General features: G+C 41.6%; 1 protein-coding gene across 6 annotated transcripts in view; it reads left to right on the top strand.

Annotated features, from left to right (window-relative positions):
- The window catches only part of ELMO1 (engulfment and cell motility 1), a 311,733-nt gene extending 295,604 nt beyond the window's left edge, over positions 1-16,129 (top strand). For all 6 annotated transcript variants that reach the window (XM_074575423.1, XM_074575425.1, XM_074575424.1 and 3 more), the window contains 4 exons: positions 968-1,075; positions 4,726-4,808; positions 10,179-10,256; positions 14,799-16,129. In XM_074575423.1, the coding sequence (XP_074431524.1) occupies positions 968-1,075; positions 4,726-4,808; positions 10,179-10,256; positions 14,799-14,999 (470 nt within the window). In that variant the 3' untranslated portion in view covers positions 15,000-16,129. The remainder of the gene's footprint in view (positions 1-967; positions 1,076-4,725; positions 4,809-10,178; positions 10,257-14,798) is intronic.
- Positions 16,130-16,329: the final 200 nt, after the last annotated feature.

The following is a 16,329-nucleotide window of genomic DNA, read 5'->3' on the forward strand; positions in this document are numbered from 1 at the left end:
ACATCTAGCCTTGCTCTGAGCTTTTGGAGATTTATAGCTTGGATGTAACAAGATCGTGTTTTTGACAGCTTAACATTATGTGATCTATTTATTAAATAGAAAGTGCTCTGACAAGGAAGGGTAACCTCCTTCTTGCCATTTCAGAAAGGGAATTGGCAAACACCACCCTTGCACGCTAGGCAGCATGGTGGCCTCGCTCTGCAAAGGTGATGTTCTTCGTGGGAGCAGATTTTAACAAATATCGTTAAGGAGAATTATATCCTGCGAGGCAGGAGGTGGCAGGAGATGTAAATATACATCTCTAGGAAGGGCTAAAATGCAAACTGGAGTGTGACTGCATGGTCACACATAGATTTGTGTGACCATGCAAAGCACTGAGTTCTCTGCGGGACAATGGAGGTAGCGTCTGCTTTTCAAATCTTTGCGTGTTTATTATGTCCAGTCCCTCCATAAATATGGGGGTGTTCTCCCATGTCTATAAAAAGACATGAGTCATAATTTTCATAAAGTATGGGATATTTCAAATGTATCAGTTTTTGGGTGTCCCACACAAGACAGCTGGCAGGGTTTAATTTTCACATAGTGAGTGCTAAAAATGAAGCTTTTATGGGTACATTAAAGTTATCCACTCAAAGCAATGGTTACTTTGACAGTCTTCTGTCCATGAGGGTATATAATATCTTGTAAAACTAAGCCAATTGTTCCTTGCTAGTATTTATTGTGGAACTATTGACTAAGTAAGAAAAAAAAAAGGTAGCTGTAATGCCAGCTTAATTTAATGAAGTAAAATTACTGAGCAAGGTCCCTGCCCTACTTTCCATACGCCCCACACATTTCTTCTTCTGAAGGAAAAAACACAGTCATTCCCTGTATTTCCGTGTTTGAGTAAGCTTGATATTGATAATTGCTATTGATAATGCTGATGAAAACATGTTAGTGACCTTGTTTAATGCATTTATTTTAACAGACAAATTTTGGTATTGTCGACTTTCACCTAATCACAAGGTCTTGCACTATGGAGACTTGGAAGAAAGTCCCCAGGGAGAAGTCCCTCATGATTCCTTGCAAGATAAATGTAAGTCATGCACAAAGATTGTGCTACTTTTGCTTCTTTTATGCTAGTTCCTCTTTATAACTTGTAGTAGGTTTCTCTTAACACAGGACGTTATCACCAGCTCTGTTCATGGAGATAAAGAGCAGAGGACATTTCCTTCTGCATCCAGACACTGTTCTCCTGGTTTTGGCAAGTGTGTATGAGGCCTGAGCTCAGCTTTCCAATGAGTTAATAATTTCATTCAGCTTGGAAATGTCCTGCCTTTCATGGGGAGGAGCACAGTTTATTTTCATTGCTCATTTAACTGCAGATGTCAAATAAAAAATACTTGGGCATATTCAAAAGCACTTTCTGTCCATGAAGACAGATGTTTCTTCTATTGCAAACAGCCTAGTGGCTGCAGGAGAAATCTGTGGCAGGCAGAGGTCTTTTTCATTATTGTGGAGAGTGGACTTAAAGATGACACATTCCTGTGAACGGTATTGAGAGGACCTCACCATTACTGTGTACCCAGCTTGGAGAGGACATGCCTCTCTGACAGCTTTTAGCAGGGGAATCATTGGGATTTTTTTTTTAGTGGGTAAAAGTAATTTTGGAGCCCTTCAGAAAAATCATTCTTTTGTGATAATTTCTCCTCTGTCCTTCAACATGATTTGTAGAGGTTTAACCTGCAATCCTGGGGAAGTTTTTTTTGTGGTAACAGAAATAATGACCAGTGCAATTCTGTCACCGGAAAGTGACTTCAAAAAATCAAGCATTGAATAATGAATAATTTCTTTTTGTTCTTGTTCTGAACCTCTATTAGTAATAAATGTCATTCTTGGCATTATCAAATTAGACACGCTTGTACAAGTGTTGCAGTTGGTAGCTCCACTTCTTTTGTGGAATGGCAGAAGGAGTAATTTTTCAGAAGGTGGAATTTTTTCCAGCCTGAAAATTGAGAATGGAGAAAATTAGTGATTTAAACTTTCCTGTATATTAGAAAAACAAATAATTGTTTCTCTTTTCTGCTCCCCCAACCTGTCTCCAGGCAGCACCTTTTAAAATTTCCAAATGCTCCCAGACGCAGTCCGGGAGGGAAAGGGGAAGAGCCTGGCTGATGCTGGAATGCTGGCAGTTCACGGTCACGTTCCCTTGTTTTCATTGCCTTACAGATTGCCTCAAGGATGTTTCACTCTCTTACTGCAGTCTTGGCAGAATGTAGGACATGGGTTCACATTGCTGCATTGGCACTGGAAGAGGCTGTTTTTCTGGACGAGGCTTAGAGGAATAGCCTTTGAATATTACAGTAGCGTCAGAACAACAGAGGAAGAATGAAGGTCGCACTTGAACTGCAGGCACAGTTAGGAGACCAGCAGTTCCCAGATTTGTTTGCTTTGAGCACGTTTCCACCCTCAAATCCCTGACCCTGACTGCAAGCTTCATCTTGCATTTGCATTTTCCGTAGGCTCTTGAACCTACTTGGAAATGTCAGGATCCTATGGGAACAGAAGGCTCCTACTTTAGAAACCACCAGGCCAGACCCACATGTTCCCTGTGTATACCTGCTGGCTGATGCAGTTTGAGAAAGATGTAATTATTTCATCAATATCTCAGGTTTTCAGACTATGAAGGATAAAAGATTCACCACAGTGCCACCCACATTAGAGTTTAATTAAACAGAGTTGAGAATATTGTGAGATACAAGATTATAAAGGGGCACTATTGTTCGAAATGCGTCAGGCCCAACTGTCTTAGGAATTTTACAGGACATTTTCCAGAAATATTCTGATGTTCTTTGGATACTCTTATATTGAATTTTGAACTATTGAGGTCTGAATATGATGACCAGGTTGACAGCATTTGGGAGCAGGTCAGTAGATGGAAGAGAATAGGTGGGTAAGAAAATGGAGGAGTGAGAGAGCAGCATAGGGCATTTTGTGTACTCCTTGCCAAGCCTGAATAACTAGTGTCTACCTCCAAAAATAAATGTGGGGGGTTTTAACCTTTTCACTTCTGTGAATGTCATCCCTCTCTTCAGGCTGGCAGAGTTAACAAGCTGTGCAGGCTCCAGCTGGGACAGAAAACAGCTGCCCTCTTTCCCAGGGCTTTTTCTGTTGCGAGCCCATCACATCTGTGCTCACACCCTCCAGCATCTTGTAGTCAGCTTCTGATACCATCTGAAGTCTTTGATTTTTCCAAAGCAAGGAATAAGCCAAGTTCCAGATAAATAAAGATCAGGATGTCACATCAGCCTGTGTTCTCCCATAGTAACTGCATTCCAGATCACAGAGATCGAGTGTATGAAACCTGGAAAAAAGCCTTCTTGGTTGAGAGGTCTAACTTCAGAAAATCCTGCCTTACGCAAACAGAGAAATTGTTTTTCTGGGCATCTTCAGCAAATAGCAGGAACTCTTTCTTCTTAAGAAGAACTTCCTACCATTGTTGCAGTCGGATATCTCCTTTACTTCCCAGTTTCTTATAGCTCGCTGTCTTCTCTCAAAAAGAATCTCTCTTCTTGACAAAAATGTAAGGTAGTGTCAGAGACGTAAAAAGTCAGCAGGGCCACAGCGTGAAACGCTGAGACTAAAGGCAGGAGAGGTTGAGTAGGGAAGGGACAAATAACTTCCATTTCTTTTAGTTTTCCATGCAAAGAAAGTCCTTTAGAAATGTCTATTATATCCCATCCCATTTGACCATAGTGCTGATCTAATCGGTAATAAAATACATAGTATTGCTGTACCTGGTAGAAGAGAAAACGCATTTCTCCTCTCCAGTATTTCCATTAGAGTTCATAAAGAACTGGGCAGTAACAGATTATCATATTATGCTGTTCTATATATATGATGCTTTTCTGCAGCCACAAGGATAATGGATTATTTATAGATTGTAGAAACTGTCATTCACTGACCATATTGTATTGTGGAGCATATAGATTCTCCATAATGTAATTACTGTTGGAAAATTGACTTCCACTTGAAACTCAGAGAAATTTATCTTTATGTTTTAGTGACCTCACTCAGTGACTGAATCTGAGTGGCAGCAGCTTCCAATATTTTTTTCTTACGTTTTTTTTCCCCCCCAATGATTTCTGATCATTTGACATTTTAAAGCAATTGGAATGAGTCTTTATAAGCCTTAGTAGTCCTTATTCCTGTTAGTACCAGAAAGCAAGTAAACTGCTGATGGAAGTGAAATAAAAAACTATTTGAAAAATTCATACAGGCGTTAACAGAAGCACAACAGCATCGAGTGAGGTAGGGTCCAACTTGCCCAGCATCCTCTCTCCAGCAGAGACTTTACCTGGATGCCTAGGAAAGAGCAACAACAGGGCAAACGTATTACATTAGTGAGGCAGAAGACAGTGTATGTTTTCTACGTACATGAGTACACAAAAAAACTGTCCAGACACAGGTACACGTCTATATGAAACACTCTTACCCAAAGTAGTCTCAACAGGCAAGAAAAAGCATCCTCAGATTTTTATCCATGTGCCTGAAATTTTGTCAAGACTCACTGATTCCTATTTTAGTTGTTTCCTTTCAGTTTTCTTTCTTACGACAGGCTGGAAATGGCAAAGGAGGTGGCAATTTTAACACATTAGTCTTGCCGCTTTTTTTGACTCTCTAGCTTTTACACACCTTGGTTATAACTAATTTTCTTGTTCTTGCTTTTGTTTCTTTTTAATGCAGTGCCAGTGGCAGATATAAAAGCTGTTGTGACTGGGAAAGACTGCCCTCACATGAAGGAGAAAGGAGCTCTTAAACAAAACAAGGTATGGTTCTCAAATTGTTATAACACGCACCCTGTAGAATACAAAGCCTGTCAACTCGACATTCCCTGAAGTAATTCAGGTATTTTTCATTCCAGCCTGCCACCTTTCTGTGTATGCACACACGCTTTGCTTTCACCTCAGACCATTTGAGTTAAATTATTAGGACAGTCTACGTTCCTTTACTTAGATTTCACGGCAGATGTGCATTGTGATATGCCCAGAGCACACTAGCATAGTCTTTAGTAGCGGGTGTCTTCTGCCTCTAAAGCAAAGCAGTTTTGACTGCTGCTGCGGAGCAGAGCAGCAATGCCTGTTGGTACCTACCCCTGTATTGTCTCTGGTAAATAACTAGTTTGTTCCAGCTGTCTTCTCTGATGAGCTCACATTCAGTGAACACTGGCACAAGCCAAATTTGCAATTAATGTCCAGCTGATGAAAACCTTAGGTCCAAGTCAGATAGAAAAACAGCTGCCAACAAAAGGATGTAAGGTAAATGCTAGGCAATTAATGAGGCGTATAAAGATGTGTTCAGCAGTGCTTTTGGGAAAAACTGTGTAGGAGACAATTGTCAGCTTAAATTAGATTTATGCTACCTTTCAGATTTTTAGATCAAGAGCTGTGAACTGACAGTAGGACTCAAATTGTACAGTGCCAGAATCTTGCAGAGTTTTCGTTAGTAAGAATTGCCACTACAGCAAGAAGAAACTGAGTTACTAGCAAACTCTACATCTTTGGTAGTGATGGTCTTCGTACCATATTGTATGAGGTATGTTCATAAGTTTTCCATCAGGTTGTGCTGTCTGACCTTACGAGAAGGAGTGAGACTCTAATGGTGTTCTAGAGCCACACCCTGAGGTTTGGGAACCAGATCAGAGGATCTGAATCAGAATTTCTAGTTACCTGAAAGTGAGACATTTTGGGTCCAACTGGAAAGATATTTTGATGGACAAAATAGTAAAGTTAAGGGTTCCTGCTTCGGCACTTTGAAAAATAGAATTCATGCCTTCAGTGTTCAAATAAATACCGGGAAAAACAGTTCTAATAGGAACCACAGAAAACTAAAAGACACTTACTTGCATTTGTTTCACATACACATGAGTTGCTTTAAGTTTATCAGGATACCATCATCTCCTTTCAGCATTGGCTTTACATGGTTGGAAATTAAAAAGTCAGGACAAGCCTGGAAAAAAAAAACAACTGGGAGTATTTTTCCCTGTTGATTTTCTGAATCAGAGCGCTAACACACATGCACACGATAGATTGCATACAACTCCTACCTCATGCTACAGCTGAACCATCAACAGCATTTGGCTGGGGCATTTATATGATGCATATAAAGTATTTTTAGTGCTTCCCTGTCTTAGCACTCATATGTCCACACAAAAAGGAAAGATGAGAAGAAGGAAAGCAGTGGGTGGCAGTGATGGAAATGTGTCATCTTTATGGAGCAGTAATGTCTAGATAGTATTTAATGCTAAATAGCAATGCTGCAGATGAGTTTGTCCTCAGCTGTCAGCATCACCCCATTTCCTCAGGTAAAATTGCTTTGGATGAGCATAAAACAGCTGGCTGAGAATGTGAAGATTAGGAGTTGATAGGTAGCATGGCTGCAGCCAGAGCTGGAGCACTCCGTTTGTGATCCTGGCAATAGTAATGACGATGTTTTTGCTATTTCTGGGGTGGTGGGGCGTTGGGTTTGGGTTTTTTTCCTTCCTCAATTCCTTGTTTTTCCCCCTGAGAATCACAGAATTTGTGAAATTAGTTGTCATCACAGTCCAACTGTCATGCACGATATTGCAGCTACTTAACTGACATCATAGGAATAACACATCATTGTTTGTGGAGTACCACGTTAATGTGGACAATGAAATGAAAATTTAAAAAAAAAAAAAAGCCAGACACAGAATGCAATTTGGGTGAGTTTGGTATATGAAACCTTTTACTTCCTGAAATTTCACAACTGGTAATATATTTTTTAAGAGGCCTCTTCATCCTGTGCTTTCTTTATATATATATAAAACGACCACCTTAATGTTTATTCATTGGCAGAAAAGAAAATTGAATGGCAGAATGCCACTGCTATGAACATAGCTGGAATTGGCAGAATGTCCATAACAAAGGCTTCAGCATCTCTTCATTTGCCGGCACGCGGCCATTATTCTTCCAGCGGGACCATTTAGAAATAAATAAGAGTTAAACTGAGTTGGAATTTGCATGCATATGAAGCTGGAACGACTTGATAGAAGCAGACCTGAATCCATTGTTGTTCATCTTGCTTGTCTTTTAAATTAGGTTTAATTTTAAAGTCCTCATTTCTGACTCTCGAGTAATATTAATGAATTTCAAGGAAATGAAAAATATATTAGATTTCGCATCCTTCAAAACAAAGCATGAGAGAAGAACTTGGAAGAAACATGGCCATGTATTTCTAAGTGTTCTCTGATTGCTCTATTTGCTGATGTGGCAGGCTTCAGGCTTGGTGCCTTTTTAGTCAGCAGAAAATGGTTCTGCTCACTTCCCTGTTGAATGCAGCTTTTTTTCTCTTTTATTTCATGTTCGTTGAACAAGTTCCCTGCCACTGCCTGTATAGATAGTTCTCGGGGGGCAGGGGGAGCAAACTTAACACGGCTGTGGTCTCAGCCTTCAGCAAAGACGTGGTTGTTTTGAGTTTGAGGATGTTTTGAGGCTCAGCTGTTGGCACCTAAAAAGCCTCTTCAAATGTCTCTGGCCCACGTGAGAGGCCAGCGGAGATTGCGGGAGAGAGAAGCTCGGGGCATGGGAGAGCAAGCTTCCCCTCGTACCACCTGCAGCAGCTTTCCCTGCTGAGTTGAAGCCAAGGAGTGGGAAGTGTCCAGCCAGCAGGTGCAGAATCTCTTGTTCCCTGTTTTCAGTGAAGCTCAAAAAAGAGGCACCTCGTGGGTCCCAACACTGTTACCTTTGACGAGCACCTAGGGAAGGGCAGAGGTCTGACATGGGCCTCCATTAGGAGTGTCAAAGGAGTGAGTTCAACAGGTTGACGTGGTGGACGAGGAAAGCAAAACGAAGAGGGGAAGGAGGAGGTTGGAAGGAATGGGAGAGAAAAAAAGACCCGAGAGAAAGAGGAACTGGTGCAAAAGCCTGGAATGGAAAATGACTTTGAGAAAGGTTGAGAAGTAGGACAGAAAAGGGAGGAGAAAACCACAGGTGGCTGCTAGAGAGTGACCAGTTTTCCTTTAGGAATTGCCAGTTCCTCAAAATCACCTGTCATTGATGGGAATGTAACAAAACCAGGTGGGGGTGCCTGAGAAGTCAGCCAGCTCAACCACCGAAACCACCATCAGTGTGGAGGGCCAGTTGGCAGCTCCAGCTCCCTAGGCTTCCATTTTCCTTGGCAGTTTGCTGTGCATGAGATGACAGCGATGCTGGCAACTGGAAGCTGTAATTTCTGAGCCTGTAGTCTCCGGAGCAGCCAGCAAAAAAGCTGAAGTGGAGCTGGGACTGCTGAACTCCCGCTTTCCCCCATAAAGGGAAGCTTGGTGCCCTAAATGTGGCCCTTTCTCATTCTCTGCCTCTCTGGAAAAGACCAAACCCATGGCTCCCTGGGATATTCTGCTTTCAGGCAGGGTTTTTCTCTCCTTTTCCTTTCTTTGAGATGAACAAAAACTTCAATCCCTTGGAATTTCTCAAAGGACAAATACAGGGCCTATACAGGGGCCAGGCCTATGGGATTGTTGTTGACCTTCATGAAATTCGGGAACAGTAGAAGCCCTTTTTTTTTAGTGCTACATTTTATTTTCACAACCTCAGTTGCATGACTTAGCATGTTCTGTCAGTAATTTGTAACACTCTGTGAGGAGATAGTGCCAGGTTTGTGTGGGCAGAGGTGAACTTGTTTCTGCAACGAGGGACATCACTCTTAATAAGGTGTGGCTGAGAGACATGCCCCAAACACAAAATGGCTATGTGAGCCGTGAGCCATTTGTTTGCTGAGAGCACCAGCACTATTAGTATCTGCAGCTTCCACGGGGATTTAACACAGACTTGTCTCCAGTGGCCCGGCAATGCAGCAAGTTGAAGCTAATAACTAAACTCAAGGAAACCAAGAGCATTTCCCATGAGTAGCCTCATCTCTAATCATCCAAGAGTATCCCTAAGGATTGCAAGTTTCATGAATCAGGCTCTGCTCTTAATCTCACAAGTTCAAAACCGAAATAACCCTTACTGAAATCCAAAGACTTATGTCTGTTTCAGCCCAGGAGATCAGGGGTAGAAATCTAGAGCAATGCATATGCAGCAGTCCTCGCAGTCAGTTCTTCCAGTTTAAAACTTGGTGTAGCGAATTCAAGAAGCCGTGCTTTTGTCGCTGCTGTCAGTGTAGGGACAGTTGTCATCTGAGAGTCAGCAAAGGCAATCGGTATTATGGGGTTCAGGAAGCCAAGAGGCAAAAACAGGGCATAGGATGCAGATCAAAGTAGTTACGAGTCAGCACTCTCCTCTGTAGCCGGGTCTTTTTTCCACGGAGTTGTTATATCCATATTAGCTACTTTACGGGTTGTGAAATCCATGTAACGGCGCTTGTAGCGATGCGTGCAGTAACCATGATAACACAACATCTTTACATGCTCACTGCCGGCCAGTGGAAGTTCATTATTTGCTCAAATTGGATGGGTTTCCCGGTAGGAACCCAGGTCCAGGTGACTTTTAAGTGCTTGATGAATTCATTTTGGCACCTTTGAAATTCCAGCATCAGTGCTGAGGGGGAAAAAGGTGATAATTTTTGTCTTCCCCAAGATTCGTTTGGGTCTTTTAAGTAACCCAGATAGATAGTTCAGTTTGACTGAGGCTGCTGGTTCTGATTCAGGTAGAAACAAAATGACAGAAATCTCTTGAGAATGAATAATTTAATAGATTTCCATCAGTAAAAGGAGCATAAGTACATACCAGCAGATTAACTGTCCTGGCAAGATTTTTGACACAGGGAATCAAACCTTGCAGAACTTGGCGAGTTTAATCTATACAAATTGGAAAAACTGTGGGTCTTCGTGAAGAGTTTGTTGCAAGTCTACTATTATGCATTATATTGATTTTAGTCCTCACCATTGCCTAGCTGAAATTTAAAGTCAAATGCTAACGTAATCCATGACCGAGCGAGCTACAGTCGGCACTGGGGAAGGTGAGTTTGTTTTGACTGAAGCATCGTGGTGGGACTCTTGCTGTGCCAGTCGGTTGCAGTGGTCTAGTACTGCTGCAGCTTTGTGCAGGCAGGAGAGTACCATAACCTATTTTTCCACTTGTTTTGGGGAATAAGTGGTAGGCAAGAAAGACGGACCTGAATGTACGAATGCCTCTCTCTCATGCAGCACTAATATCTGATTCTTTGTATTGTTCCAGGAGGTGCTAGAGCTTGCTTTCTCTATATTGTATGACTCAAGTGGCCAGTTGAATTTCATTGCTCCAGACAAGCATGAGGTAAGTGAAGTTCAGAGTACAGAAACTCCTTTGAAGCCCTCTTAGTTGCTTTATGGCAACAGACAGCTTTACAAGAACATAAGAATGGTCGCCTTGGCAGAGAGTACCGGTCCATCGAAATCTGTGTCACGTCTCACAACAAACTGAAAGCAGAGGGATTAGTACGGGCGAAAGACCTTCTGCAATTTTCATGCGTATCCTGAGCCAGAGAAGGAACATGATTTATATTTGTACATCATAGAGCACATGGGGTCCAAATTAAAGATGAGTATTTCTAAGCCCTAGTGAAATGTGAGCCGTAAGTAAGACAAAGAAGAGAGCTTAGGCAGATCACAGTTCCAGAGACCTTGCTCGCCATTTCCTGGTGTAATAAACATTTCTCTTGGTCTGCTCTACTTCAGACACTGGAGATTTTTGCTGTGTGTTCACTTTAGTGAACTTCAGTTCAATACTGATGATTTGTACAGCCAAGCTCTTAAAGAATCAATGCCATCCTCAGCTCATCTTGACGATGCCAGCATAATCAGGGGAGGTTATACCATCGCTGGGTCTGTTTCAGCCAAATACTTGTGTTCTGCAGAATAGCATATCCCCTTATTCTTGGTTTCACATTGCTTAAGACCATTCACGGCAGGTGGTCGTATAAAGTCCTCTCTGTTGCATCTCCACAGGGGACTGTTTTGCAGTGGGTCTCACTTGTATGAAGACAGTGTAAATACCAAGGCAGAATGACAGCCCCTTCCCTGCTCCCTTCTCTCACTTGAAAACACAAGGAAATAGACAACATCATTGCCTTTTGGGAGGTGATAGAACTATTTTACCTAATTATTTGTGTTTCTCTCAAAGAACTTCCAAGTAAAGATTTAGCAGAACACATTATATTTAAAAAAAATAAAAAATAAAGTTTTTCCTTCTTATTTCTAAAGCAACAGGAGTTGGTGTTCCATTTGCACACTTATTTTGTGGTATCACATTTGGTCTCAGTTCAGGATACAGTGTTAAGATGATGAAACACAGAAGATTGCGTTAAACTGCATTATACTGTAGTGTTATTAAAGCGCATGAAATTGCTTTAAAAGTGAAGTGTATTTAGTTACGCAGCTTCAACATTTGTAATTCTGGATTAAAACCTTCAAATAAGTGTTCATTTTAGGAGGGGAAATTAAGTTATGCTCATTTGGGTTTTCCCGGGGATTAATATTTGAGTGTCATTTTCAAGTATGTTCATGCCAGAGAAATATGTCCTGTTCAGTTTTGATCTAAGAGAAAGCAGCAATGGGATCCCAGGCATAACGTGCCATGAGAGCTGTGGGTCTAAGCAGAGCATGGTTGTCTTCATCCTCTGAATTGAACGTGTGTTAGATGCCTTCTGATATAAATTCTCCAGAAATCGAATTCTAGTTCTGTTTCAGCTCATAAGAGCAAATGGTCATGAAAATCAACAAATTTTTCAGCCACTTGCGTCTCAAATATAGCCTATAGGTATAAGTGTATTTTAGTGGTCTAAATGCTCAAAACCTGCTGCTGCACCCCGCTGATGGGCCGTAGCATTGTGAGATGCACTAACACAATTGCTCGTGATTGTGTCAACACACCTATTATCTTTATTTCTCTTTTCTGATCTTGGGCAGCTTCTTTGTAACAAAATTAATATGTTCCAAAAAAAACGGACAGAGGCAGCAGTCTCTGCCGCTACTTGACAGTCCCCAAGTGAATGTTTTCAAAAGGGCATCTCACTTCTGTACTTTTCCGTGGCCTACAGAAGAGTGAGTTGTTTAAAGCAAATCAAAGCAAAAAGTGCAAATGTTCAGAGGAAGCACCCACAAGGAAAGGCAAGTAGCATGTTATGAAGCCCGTGACTCCTCATCAAAGTAACCGGGGCTCTTGTCAATAGAAGTGCTAGCTTAGCAGCGTTGTCAGCTTGGGAGGTTTGGTGGGTGACATGTCAAGGTTTAGAATGCTTTGTGTGAAGCACCAGGAATGGTGTTAGTACATGACAGTTTCAGGTCAGACTTACCTACGGTCCTCATGATTGTAGAGTGAGGTCTGAATGTGGGAACCGAGTGTATGCAAAACCCAAAAATTGACCTAGGATCCTAGGACGATTCAGGTTGTAAGGTAATTGGGGATATCCCCTGTCTGACCACCTGCTCAAAGCAGGTCAGCGATGAGCTCAGATCAGGTTGCTTGGGGCTGCATCTGGATGGATGAAGCCTGCACAACCTTTCTGCTTGTCTGGTTCCGCTGACTTGACTCCCAAGGTATTTCTTTAATAAAATCTCATTGCTGAACCGATATCGCTGAGATTTGGACCTCATTCTTGCACACTTAAGTTTGGCAATACCCTGAGCCATCTGTTGGAGCTTCCTGCTAGCCAGAGGATTCAGCACTGAGAGATCACTCCATCCTATTTGTTTTTCATTTAAATACTAATAGCTGGTTTCAACTACATAGCAAAAAGGTGGATTAATCTTAGCCTTGATTTTTGACAGAGAAACTGATGAGGGAGGCTATAATTAGGTTTCATTGGAGTTTTATGAAAATGAATCTGTAGTAAATTAATTTTTCAGTGTCTCTTAGTCTGTTTTGAGTATTAGAAAGAAAAAAGCTTCTGAATGAATGCCTCTGTTTTTCCACCATCTCATTAGGATTTCTCTCTGCTCAAAATGTACAGGAGTTTAATTAGATGCACTTGCCAATATGGAGATTAGAGAGGAAGCCCCTTTTCCAGGCCATTGCACTCATCTGAATTGTGGCCAGAATTTGGTTTCTGTGGGCCCTGAATGAGTTATATCTGGAAGAGGAGAGAACTGCAGTTCTGCTTTCTGGCTCGCTGGGATTCCTCCCCAGAGAAAGCGCTGGCCGTTCTCACTGAGCAGGTGATGGACAATTTACGTCAGGGGCTGCATCTGTTGAATGGATGCTCTGCGCTTCTGTAACCTGAGCAGAGCCTTTTGCCTTTCTGTTCCTTTCCTCGGAGTGAATTCTGGGAAGACTTTCCCAAAGAAAGATCGCAAGTCGGTCATAAAAAAATTACAGTCCGTTCAAAAATAATTCCATTTCTAGGATAGATTTTTTCTTTTCCTGATGTTCTGCGTACGCTCCACAAAAATTGGATGCTTTACAAGTCTCCTGTGACACTTTGACAGCCTAGACTAGGCAGGCTAAGTTGTTTATTTAGTACTTCTTAGCAGGACAGCCTGAACCCTAAAGTCTCTTCCATATAGCTAATCTCACATTAAAGCTGCAGCTTGGCTTACGGACACCCTGGGTGAAATCCTAGCCCTGCTACTGTTTTGGTACTGACTTAAATGGGTCGGATTTCACTTCGGATGTTTAAGTGTGTTAACCATCCTATTTTAAAAATATGCCCTTTTTCTGGATGAAGACATACCCCAAGAGGGGGCTTTCCTTCTCTTCCTTAAAAATAATCCTTATTTCTGCTTTAGGATGAAGTAAACCGTGGCTATCTTTAAACTTGGCTGTATCATGTAGCAAATGGTCAGCTAAATTTAAAATCCATTTTTTGGCATGAAATCTAGCATGAGTATTTGTAAGATAAAAATGCAGTTACGGTTGATTTAATTTCCCCCTGCAAACTGGGACACAAGTTCATGATTGAAATCTTTATTTTTAGATGATAGCATTTGAGTACTTCTGTTCATAGTTGAATAAATGGCTTTTAGTAATAAATGGAAGTGACTTGATAGAAGTTGACTCCAGATCACCAGTCTCCCTTGGGTTTGTTGCTTATTTGAAATGGTTATTCAGCCCACGTTTATCTCAGCCTGTCAGCTGTTGGGAAAGGTGGCATCTCCCATTAGGAAAAAGCTAACAGTAAGGAAGAGGTTTTACAGGCCAATTCAGCATTTGCGGCATTTAGAATTACACCAGATAGCCTGGCATTTGATATTCATGAAGGACGCAGCATTGATTGACTCTCTAGTTTTCACAATATGTTATTTTGTGTAAAATAGTGGTGAAGAAGGCATAGGTACGTGAAGCCTATCTTTGTGTGATAGCACTTTAATCTATAGGAAAGCAAACCACGATAAAATTAGATAGTTGGTACTGGATTTTTTACACAAAGAACTGAGAAGGATTTTGTGTGGGATTCAGTTCACTGAACTTCGCTGTCTTGGAATTAAAAGTTTGATTAAACATAAGATAATCAGGCTTTTTCTGTAAGTACTGGGGAAAGAGAAAGAGAGGAGGAGAAGGAGATATCTCTAGAGGCTCATGTCCTAAGTTGTTCTTTCTCCCATAACCATTGAGGAATATTCAACAAGGAGTTTGACGGAGACAGCAAATTGTCAAACAGCTAAATGTTGTCATTTCTTCCCGTTTTTAGGGAGTTGGGGTTTTTAGGGAATTTTCAGGGCAACGTGCCTTCTTCATGATACGAGCTAATAAAATGAATCGACCTCATTTTAGGTCTCTTTGTAAGTCCCTGTGGGAGCAATAACTGTAGAGGACAAGGCCAGACAAGTGGTTTGTGTATGGAAAGTCTATTAATGATAGTTTTTCTCTTTTTCCTTGCAGTATTGTGTATGGACCGATGGGCTGAACGCCCTCCTTGGGAAGGATATGTTGAGTGATCTAACGCGGAACGACTTAGACACGCTGCTCAGCATGGAGATAAAGCTACGCCTCCTTGACTTGGAAAACATACAGATCCCAGACGCTCCCCCACCTATCCCCAAGGAGCCCAGCAACTACGACTTTGTTTATGACTGTAACTGAGGCTGCCACTGAAACTTGCTTCAAAACTGGAAATATTATAACTGGAGAGATATTAAAAAAAAAGAAGAGTGTGAGGAAAAAAAGAAACCCACTTGTGCACCTTGGATTTTGGCTTTGGGGAGGGGTGTAGAAACACTTGCATTCCTCCCTGTTCCCTGCATCCCTTCCTTCCTTCCCCATTCCCATCTTCCCCATTGCTCATCCAAATCCACATTGCTTTAATTAACTTGTAATTGCAGGCCATTGGCCTTGCTTAAGGCAAAGACTGCCACTAAGAAGCACCCTCCCGAGGACTTTTTTTACATTTTTAATACTGGAATAGACATTCTTAACTAAAGGACGATGTTATCAAACTGCATGCCTGTGAAACCCACCTGGCAGGGCAGAGGCTTTAACTGGAAGGAGGAGGGAGGTAGGGAGCAGAAGCAGCTACTGTAAGCAGAAGATTTCCCCAGACACTCCCAAGAGTCTGCTCACAACTGAATCCGATGCGATGACAAAAATTGTTAACTGCTTCCCAGTGCTTGCACCATTCGTCACCGTCATTATTCTTTCCGCTCTCATCTCGACTCTTGCCACCGGCATTCACCCAACTCGATCGGCTCCCAGAATGGAAAGTCTGCAGGTTTTTGCTGTACCATACGCTGCGATGCTGCAACAGCTTTTCACTTCTTTTCCTCCCGGCTTTGAAATAGCCCCACACTAGCAGATCACTCGCACAAACTGTATATGGCGCCACCAGTGTGTCCCATCCCTATAGCGTTCCCTAAGCCTCAGTTGCCTCTAGAATTGGCTTGTTGCTATTCAAAGTGATTTTTATTTTCTTGGTCCAAAGTTCAACAGTAATGTCCACAAATTAATTACAACTGCCAAACATCCAGGTTTACATTGTTGTCATTGCTACAGTGTTACGAATTTGCAAGGGATCTTTTTTTTGTACGGGTTCTAATTTTTTTATTTTATTTTGCCAAACAAATATATTTAATGAAAACTAATTTCATTGTGAGTACTTTTGGGGGACAGTATTTTTACTTAATTTCCATTTGGAACATTTGCCCTGAAGGGAAAAAATAATATTTCCCTTCAACTTCACTGTTGAATAAAAATCTGAGTTGTGATGATTCTTGGAACTTTGTTTTTCTTCTGAAGTTGTCTTTTATTCTTCGTGGTTCCTAGCAATTCTGAAGTGTTTGGTACAAGGAGGAGAGGCAAAGGTGGTACCTTCCTTGTCTATATCTGATTTAATTTACTTATTTGTTTGTTTATGGTGACAAGGATGAGATGCATCCAGAGATCTCCATTGCCATGGGTACATGAGCCTTCTTGTGAG

The sequence above is a fragment of the Larus michahellis genome, chromosome 2 (assembly GCF_964199755.1).
Source record: "Larus michahellis chromosome 2, bLarMic1.1, whole genome shotgun sequence".
In the NCBI taxonomy this organism is placed as follows: Eukaryota; Metazoa; Chordata; class Aves; order Charadriiformes; family Laridae; genus Larus; species Larus michahellis.